The sequence below is a fragment of the Sebastes fasciatus genome (assembly GCF_043250625.1).
Source record: "Sebastes fasciatus isolate fSebFas1 chromosome 17 unlocalized genomic scaffold, fSebFas1.pri SUPER_17_unloc_1, whole genome shotgun sequence".
Classification (NCBI taxonomy): Eukaryota; Metazoa; Chordata; class Actinopteri; order Perciformes; family Sebastidae; genus Sebastes; species Sebastes fasciatus.
The window spans coordinates 108,463-118,496 of NW_027428129.1; the positions used below are offsets into that span (position 1 = coordinate 108,463).

The window sequence follows — 10,034 nt, forward strand, 5'->3', positions numbered from 1 at the left end:
ATATACGTGTACATGTACATGTACACATATGTACATGTATGTAAATGTATGTACATGCACGTACATGTATACACAGATGACTCTTGCATCACATGATGTTGTAGAACAGTCACATTAGTCTCAGTGCATCAACTTTTCTGCCTTCTTGTCGGTTAAAAAGACGTTAACTTAGAAGACATTTTCATAAAGAAAATTGGTGCATTCAGAGATGTAAAATTATTTTTGAACAAAACAAATGTAATGAACACTATTGGAAGTCTTTTGTGAGTTCCATCTGATGGTTAAAGAGCACATTATGTAACGAGAGATGCCACAAAAATAATAGACATTCAAGACTCAAGTGCCTCCATATATACAGAATATGTATGTATATATATATATGTATATATATAGATGTATATATATAATATATTTATACACATATATATTCCATATATACAGTAAAAAGAACATGATATCAAGTTTGAGTCTTGATATATTTCTATAACTTTGAATGATATATGTTATGCAATAGCATCACTAAATTGTAAAATTGAATTGCTTTGGTATTTTGGTATGACATTAAAAACATCCTCCTTCAACAGGTTCTTTTATTAGTTTAGTGAATGTGTCTTACAGTTTTTCTCGATTGTTTACACACATTTTCTGAAAGCATGCCTCATACTCTCAGAACTCTACACACAAATCCAAAAACACACACACAATGGGCAGAACCCCTCAATTCTCCTGCAAAATTAAACTTTACATTCAAAACAATGTTATTTCTTCTCATAATGGTATTTTGTTTTCAAATGACACACACAAACCATCATATGAATAGACATTTATAAGAACCAGTTGAACACTGATGTGCTCAATGTAAAACACTATGATGAATGGAAAACACTTCTTCTCCATTCATCATGATGACTTAGGCTTTTTTTTTGTTCAGTGTTACACTTACTACAGACAGTACATACATAAGTGTGTTGTAAAATATTTTAGAATATTGTTTTTATACTCAGAACACACAAATACACGGTAACAAATATATTTTATTTTCCCCACAAAAACAATGTACACAGTGAACATCCCAACCAACACAAAGTTGCACATACAGAGGTCTACATACAAAACAACAGAAGAATTTACTGTATACAGTTACAGTAAAAAAAACTATGCTGCATCCTCTCTTCTGTTTCGGTCTGGCCACAGCACCTCATCCACATCACAAGCAATGTTTGCCCTGGCCAAGCAGCGGGGGAAATATCGCTTAGCATGTCGAATCCAGCCATGAAAAGCATCAACTGATTGCTAATTGTTACACTGTGTGACAGGTGTTTGCCCATGTGATGAGTCAGTGTGCATAGTAGGGCAATTGACTTTAGAATTTTGAATGACAGTGTGTTCCTTGTGAAAACGAGATTTTCTTCATGAAAATTGTGCCAGATGCAGAGAATTGTGTGTAGTGTTTTGAAAAAAGTGTGTTTTAGAACTGCAATTTGAGTGTAAAGCAGGAATTGTGCTTGTAGTTTAGCAGAATTGGTTCAGGGGGTTGGTGCATGAGTTACATGTTGTGGTCATTGTGTGTCAAGTACCAGTATTTGTGTGTAAACAATTGAGAAAAACTGTAAGATGGTTGCCTGTACTGAGCTTCTTATATTCTGTTATCTTTTCTACTTCCTGTCAGCTGCAGTGACCACATTCCTCAACCTGCTCTGTTCTCATTAGTGGACAGTTAATGGACAGTAAGAACTGTTTTTATCAGCTTGTCTCTCATCACTCTCTGTCCAGTGCCGACTCCTCCCACCTTCTTCACCAAGGTGGTGAACTCCAGCGCCGTGCAAGTCCTCTGGGAGCTGCCCAGTAAGGCCGGCAGGGCTGAGGGCTTCAGGCTGTCCTACCGCAGGGTCCCTCACGCAGACTTCCAGAGGCCAGTCCAGCTGCCCTGTCACATCAATGCCCACACCATCTCTAAGCTGGGTGAGTCTGTGCATGTGTGTGTGTGTGTGTGAGAGGGTAAGATCTTCAGTTATGTCTCTCAGAGCTTTCTCTCATAATACTGCGTCCTTTACTCCTGCTGACACGTTCTAATCCCAACCATCACCCTGACACTCACCTGAGTCATGTTTTACTATGACGCTGGCTGTTGTCATAGTTACACCAGCATGCATCAGTGAATTGACTGAACTGACTACAACAGGTCAGCATTATCAAAGGATGAGAGTTGAATGAAAAAGAAATAATAAAATAATAGATTAAAACCGCCACGCTGTCACTCACTCCTCGTCTTCATGTGTGAACAGCAGCATCCGTCCCTCCTACTTTACATAGTGACGCCTTCGGGCTTAATGCCTGCAACCATGACAACACATCTTGGTCACCTACAAAACAATATGATTGGATCAGAATATAAGACCTATAAGACATCAGCATAGCAAATATACAACTCAGTAAATATAATAAATAAATATAAAATGCTTTGGTTTAAAGCTGCAATCGGTAACTTTAATGGAAATATCGTATACTATATCACTATATCCTGACAGTAGTACATGAGACAGATAATCTGTGAGAAAGTGATGTGCCTCTGCCTCTTTTTAGTGCTCCTAATGCCAAACGTTCTCATTTTACAGCTAAACAGTAACTACAAGATGTTCCTGAGAACATCTGAGGAGAGAAATAGACATTACAGTAACAGAATATTGTCGCTACCGACATAATCAGCTATGCTGCTCATCCCACAAATGCATGATCCTTACAAGTTGGACATCATTGTGAAGGTAAATAAACAGGCTTTCCAACGATGTAAAATACAATCCCAATTAGCAATTTAACAACAGAGAAATAATCCACCAAACACAAATTTCCAAACCTTTTTTTCTGAGTTTATTATATATATATATATATATATAATGAGACCACTGATGGAGCTGAATAAGTCTATTATCAGTCAACCTTTACTCTTCAAAGCATCTCTATTGTTTCATGTGTCACATGACAATGACCTCATGAGTTCATCATCTAACCGCAGTGGGAAGTGTGGCCCCACGGCTCAACTTACACATAGCTGAGTCACAACAGGCAGCGTACAGTTGGCGTTTGAAGAAATGGATGCTAAAGACCATTTCTAAATAATGGGTGGTGCCCCTTACTGATTGAGCCATGGAAGACAGTCAAAAGGATATTTTCATATAATAGGAGATCGTAAGATCCAGAAAGCCAAGAGGACGAGAGAAGAACAAGATAATGTGGTGTGGTATATAACAAAGTCACAGTTGTCACAGTGAGAGATGGTTTGATAATTGTCTCTATTCGAGTTGATCCAATATTCTCTCTGTTCTTTAGGGTGTGCACTTGCAGTCTGTACACCAACAATGCAACAGCCACTGTGGAGGTTTTGTTGGAAATGGTAACTGAGTATGATTGTGTTAAGACACAACGCCCTCCCCTCCTGACTGACTCTGTATCGGGCCCTCTGTTTCAGAATCCGGTGCAGTGTATGAAGTCAAACTGGTGGCCTACAATGGAAACGGGGAGAGTGACTGCTCCAAGAGACTGGTGTCGCTGGCAGAGGAAGGCGTGACGGACCAAACCACTGGTAAGTGTGATCACACCGTGTCCTGGAACAGGTTTCAGTGGCTCCTCTGTTCACACCTCTGAATGCTGTGGACGAGTGCAAAATACTTGGAAGGTCATATTTGAATAATTACCCAAATGTATTAACTAGTTCTCAAGCTATGGTTAAACTTTATAAAGAGTGGTTGCAGACATGTTCTGATAATGCTTTAAATTAGACTTCATCATCATCAGGTTAAAGAATAAAGACATCACACAAGTGAAGGATAATAAACCTCATTTAGTTAATATATTATTAGATGCATACAAGATATAAGTAAACAAATGTCTGATATCCCAATTATGAAATAGAATACAAAACTCCAAAAATGATTTGACAGTCTATATCAAAAGTAAATGAGAAAGAAGATCAGACACGACATAACTGAGGAAGATTGTTATAATATTTGGGTAAGTCAGAAGACACCGACTCAGGCTTCAAGTGAGAGGTTGTTTGACTCCAAAGTAGAAATTTAGACAGAGGCTGTTGGGACATTGCTGGAGGTGTTGTGGTAAAAACAAAAATGGCTGATCATTTTCATATTTCTGGGCTCATCTATAGAAGTTGATTTGTCACATTCTACCTAGGCAAAATCCAAAATAAAGTCATGGCACAAGATGTATATCTCTTTGAAACTCTTTTGGCCGCTCTCACAGTGAAATGGCTGCAAACATCCAGAAAAGGACCACCAGAATGAAATGGACCATTAAGTTACTTGTACGGAGTGTCCCACCTTTGCTTTAAGACTATAATATGAGCAATATGTAAAACACTGGGGAAAAAAGGACCTTTTATATGTGCCAAATGCCATTTTGTCTGAAGCTGAGGTTTTTTTCCATCATGAGGATGTTGTTCATTAGTGCTGGGTTTGTTCCAGGAGAGAAAAGTCTGTGTCAGTGCAGAGATGGAGAGGCATCTCTTGGCAGCATCGTCATCGGCATCCATATCGGCACCGCCTGTATCATCTTCTGTGTTCTCTTCCTCATGTTTGGATACCGTCGCAGGTAAGTGCCAAAACACTGTATATCCTCTTTACTATGTATTTATACACTATTAATCATTCTTATTAAATTATAATCCAATGAATTATGTATCATGTTGACTGTAATATAGAAACCTGGACCAGACTACTGTTTGGATCAATAGGGCTGGCTTCTCTGCACCTTCATGAAGTACTCTTTCATGTTCATGTGAAGTTATGCAGATTCTATACTCATAGCTGGAACCTGTTTGCAGTCTGTTTTGCAGTAAAGGGACTCAGGACAGTTGGTCTGTACCGAGGAATAACACAGGACACAATGGCATTGCTAAAGATGGAGCAAGCCACCCGAGAGTGGACTCAGTACCTCAGGTAGTCACTCACAATATGCTGGCCACAGCCTTTTCCGCTTTATTTAACCACTTCATGTATTACGTATGTGTTTTTATGTAAGTATTGTATTTAAACATTGTATTTAAGTCTTGTGCATCCCTTTAAAAATGATCTGTTGTCCTCAGAGAACAAAAACTGCCATAAAATTATATATTATTATTTTCTACTTTCCTTGAGTTAAATCTTTCAACCAACATCAGACCTGATCATAACTACCAAATATTCATTAAAATTAAAAAGTCAAAAATGTCCATAGTGATGCATAAGGGTTAAAAACGTATCATAAAATCTCAGGAAGATTGAGTTAAAGTGACCTAGGTTCCTTCAAGATCAGGAATAGCTTCAGGTAGGTGCCTTTTTAAATGACCATCCACAGATGGTGGCTTGGAATGATGTTAGCTCTTTACAGTCAGTAAAAGTAGTCTTCACAGCTAAATAGTACAACAGTCCCATGGTGAATTAGTGGATAAGCAAGGGTAACTTTATGCTTGTGCATGTCATAAATAATGCCATATTTGAATTGTATCTGATTCCTTGTCTTTGTTCTCTCTTGTCTCTTTCATGTCCTGCTGTGGTGACTCTTCTTGTGAGCAGGTGGTCTGTCCAGCTCAGTACCAGGTTGTCATTGAGCAGCACTTGTCAGGTTTGCCTGGCACGGACACCGGCTAACACTGGTCAATGATATCACCACCCATATCCCTGTCCTCCCCTCCAACAGTCTGCTATTCACTTAGGAAACCCACGTCTCCCACCAATGGGCACCTTCTGTGCCCTTTGGTAGGGGTCAGACATCGATTTATTCTCCCCCAAACCTGCTATTAATAACCTGAAAGTAGCCTCCACAAAACTACGACAGAATGCTTACAGAGCTACGAGACATCCTGGTCCTTTGCCACCCCACCCCAATCCTCCACCCCTACCTCAAACCAAAGCTTATTGCCTTTATTGCCTGTGCACATGCACATGTGCATGTAGAAAAAGCCTTCAAAGCATTGCCACTCCAGACGAGGTCCTGTCACATTCTTTTTGTGTGTGCTTTTCCAGTGGGAGTCTGTTCCATAACCAAAATATTCTATTCCTCAGATCTCCTCTGGTAAGCTGACATGTGAAGATGTGCACTATGGTCTTAAAACCACAAATGAAGCCATTATTAGTCTTTTGTGACAGAACTCTTGACTTTGCCTTCAGTTCCTCTGCAATAAGAAAGGGAAGAAACACAGTGGCCTTTGTGAACGCCTTATGAAGGTGATAAGAAATGATTGTCTATCACCATATAAGCCATTTAGAGGAACCATGTAAACAGGCATTCTTTACTAACCCTTTTTCCTCACCCAAAAGCTGCACACCTCCAAAGAAAGCTACCTCAGTCTGACATGTATATCTGAGCCATAGTTGAGGCCAATTTTAGCCTGATTACGCTGCTTGTGCTAGCCTACCTCAACCAAAAAATTCTGAAACCCTTTCCCTTGAGTAACTATTTCTTCGACCAGTGCCAGTGTACTGTGCCGGTGACCAACAAGGCCGGTCCAGAGAGTGCTCACCAGGATGACTAACCAGGAGAGCATGAACATGGCAGAGCCTGATTCCACTGCCACAAGCCTAAGCCTTACTGTACCAGAGATCGACAAGAGCCTTAACAACCTCCCGTTCAAGCCAGGTCACCTTTTGTTCAACATGTCCAGTTTTGGTGGAAATCTTCAACTTTTCTGATCTGACATCAGAAGACAACAAGGAGACCACATAGTGTTGCCTTGATTACTGTTGCTCCATTATGTGGCTATCCATGGCTTTCAAATACCCACAAGTGTCCATCTCCAAAGACATATTTGTGCAGAGGATGTAGCTCATGGAAAATATGGATCTCAAAGAGTGCTTCATGAACTTTTTAAGCGATGCATTCGATTTCTTTTCTATGAAGTCCATCAAAGAAAACAAGTTCCAACTAACAGGATGCTTGTTTGATCTGCACAAACCTGATGGCATACTGATGATAAGCCAAAAAATTACTGTTTAAAGGCCAAGCTGCCAAGTTAACTCTCCAGATGCCAAATTGGTCACCCTGGGACCTCGATGACACTGAGTTGGCGGCGAAAGAAGTTTTAAGGTGATACTTGCCTGAATGCACGAACAAGGCTCGTGTTTCACCCTGTCAGCCTATCCAAAAAGTTATTGTGTGAAAACCAAGCTGAATGATACCCAAAGATGTAAACATTTTCATGGTTTTCTTTATTTTGCTTTAAAGAATTGTTTTATTTTGGATTGTTCCTGTTTGAAAGGGGTTGCCTGTGTGTGAAGTGCTTTAACTGAACCCAAACCAAAAAAATTCTCATGATTTCATTATCTTTTTTTGTCCTTTAGTTTGGTCATTCCAGGCGCACCCCTTCAACACGAAACTCTTTATTTTGTTGATCCTAACATTTAAATTTTAAAGAGTAACCAAATGAAGATGTCAGATATTTTGAAAGGCTTTCTATGTCAATACTATAAGGAATACTTGCTTTCTTTTTTAAAGTAGTTGAATTCTTGCCAAATATTTAGCTATCTTAAAGAAATATGTAACCAAATACCTCTAAATCTTTAACATTCAGAGTCTACCTTTACACTTCCTAACATAACCAAAGCACAGCAACATGCTTGTGAGCATGATAATATACATGTGTGTGAATGACTAACAAAAGGTGAACCTTGAGGGCAGCAGCTTTCAGAAGACACCAAACATTTTGATTCATAGTTATTTTTGATCCAAGTTGTTTATAGATATCTCCACAACCCATATTAGCTTACTTCTTATCTAAAAATGAGGACAGACATCATATGTTGCTCCTTGGCTTGCTGAACAAACAACAGACTACCGAGGAAAAGTGAACCGCCAACATCAGTATGCAGGCTGGATCGTTGTAGCTGTAGCACATTAAATAGCTTAAAAAATTGCCTGTGAATGTCAGCAACAGTTAGTTTAGATGCTAAATGGTGTGATCCTCATTATTCACCACTCCTAACAAAAGTTAGGAGTGGTGAATAATAAATAATCCTCTTGACTGAAGAAACTAATATATCATTAACCAAAAGTCTGTGTCGCTTCAAGCTTTTCTGGTCCTCAAGGTTCACCTGAATAATGATAACCCTAAAGTGTTTTAGGTTTACTCAAAGAACAGTATAAAACATCATCTCCTTTCTGACGCAACTGAAAGCTGTTAAACCGATGCGATACCAAAAAGTGTATTTGATATGGAAGACCTGAAGATGTGTTTTCTGTAGTGTGATGTGTGTTAAAGCTTTTGTTGCTTCTGTTTGTAATGATTCATTTCTCTTTTCATTTGAGTCTTCTGTTGTTCCTGCTGTGCACAGGAAAAGTTGCCAAAGCAAATGTTTGCTTTTTTAAAAAGTTTATTATTATTATTATTATTATTAGATCTGATAACATTAATTATGATCATTTCAAATATTTTCTTTTTTTGACATGTGTAAGGATGATATGAAAATGATTGTTAGGATTACTTTGTGATGGTCTTAGAGCAAGTGATGTGAGTTTTCCAGAGATTTAAGAAGCCAAACTCACATTCTGCCCTGAAGAACCAGCAATTAGAAAATGTAAGAAAGTAGAAACTGGCTGCTAGTCGCAGCGAGAAACAATGCTTTAATGATTCTAGTGCTTCTCTGTTTGCCAAGCTTTCCACTGCTGTATAGCCAACTGAAAACCTAAAGCTTTAACCTGCTGTGACTGAGGTCCTGTCCTTGGTCTGTGGAGGTCGAGGACTGACTGTAGATCAGCTGCAGCTAGAAACAGAGACCAAGCTGTATCTCAGTACATTTACTTTAATGTAATACATTCACACTAAAATGGTTTCAGTTCACACAAAAGACAAAAAACCTCATAGTTTGTGTTTTATTTAACACGATGTGTCTGTGATAAACCCAGTAGTGGAAGTCAATGGAACCTTTTTAGCTTAAAATGAGACTGTGACTTTTGAAAGACGAAATAATTGTTTCCCATTGCAAATTAATTCATAAAGAATAAAACATTTGCTTAATTCATGACACATCTGCTGCCAGTAGTTGAACGTAACTTTAGATAGTTATTGGTGTGTTACTGGCGTCACTAATCTCTTCTTGTGCTTCTGTTACACCATGTTGGAGCATTTTATCACATACTTACTACTGTAATCAGCAAACCTTACACTTTAAAACATTTAAAGATATATTTGAATAACTCAGCAGCAGTTGTACTTCCTACTTTGGTTGCACCACTCGAATGGCTAGACACCTCAAGGGGTAAGAGGGAATATGTGTTGTTTGAACTGACCTTTTAATTTTATTTATTTATTTATTCATGACAAAATCCTAATAAATGGCATATTTATGGTCAGTTAATATCCTGATGGAACTCAGTGTCCATAAGCTGTTTCTGTTGATCGCTGCATATAAACCAAATTAAAACGTAGGATAATGAACACAGCACAAACAACATTTGGTGTAAATCTGACCTTACTACCTATTAAAGTGTGATAGTTAAAGCTAAGAAATATTTAAGAGAAGAGCTAAACGTATCTGCTGACTATGATAGCAGCATTTTCAACAGCTTGGTCTCTGTGTGACTGCAGACAACTCGATCTGAAGGCCTGGACCGACCTCTGCTCTTTGTCCCTCCTTGATCACATTCTCACATGCCTGAACCAAATAAAGACATTTTGCTGAATTAATGTTTCCCTATCTATTTTGCTTTTGTTAGTATAACCCACATGATATAATGGGTTGCATTAAAAAGAAAGAAAAACACTCAAATTATGAATTACTGTGCTTCTGTAATGTCTCTCAAGCAAAAATAACTAAGCTAGTGTGAAGTGTCAAGTTGTGGTTTCTATCCAATGAATACAGTTGTGAAGCTGTTATCTCAGCCAATCAGCAGCTCGCTGTGGCGACTAGTCCCGCCCACCTGCTCCCGTCAGGTAGCAAGTGCATGTGTGTTTTCCAGCGGGAGATGCAGAGAGACGGAGAGCTGCTATTAGAGAGTGTTGATTAGGGTTAGGGTTAGGGTTAGGGTTAGGGTTTAGGGTTAGGGTTAGG

The 10,034-nt window shown here is 38.8% G+C and overlaps 1 protein-coding gene across 1 annotated transcript in view; it reads left to right on the forward strand.

Annotated features, from left to right (window-relative positions):
* Nucleotides 1-9,670, forward strand: part of LOC141763579 (immunoglobulin superfamily DCC subclass member 3-like) — a 34,296-nt gene extending 24,626 nt beyond the window's left edge. The window contains exons 10-14 of the mRNA XM_074628035.1: nucleotides 1,774-1,962; nucleotides 3,467-3,580; nucleotides 4,476-4,602; nucleotides 4,835-4,949; nucleotides 5,565-9,670. Coding sequence (XP_074484136.1) covers nucleotides 1,774-1,962; nucleotides 3,467-3,580; nucleotides 4,476-4,602; nucleotides 4,835-4,949; nucleotides 5,565-5,639 — 620 coding nt within the window. The 3' untranslated portion in view covers nucleotides 5,640-9,670. The remainder of the gene's footprint in view (nucleotides 1-1,773; nucleotides 1,963-3,466; nucleotides 3,581-4,475; nucleotides 4,603-4,834; nucleotides 4,950-5,564) is intronic.
* The last annotated feature ends 364 nt before the right edge of the window (nucleotides 9,671-10,034 follow it).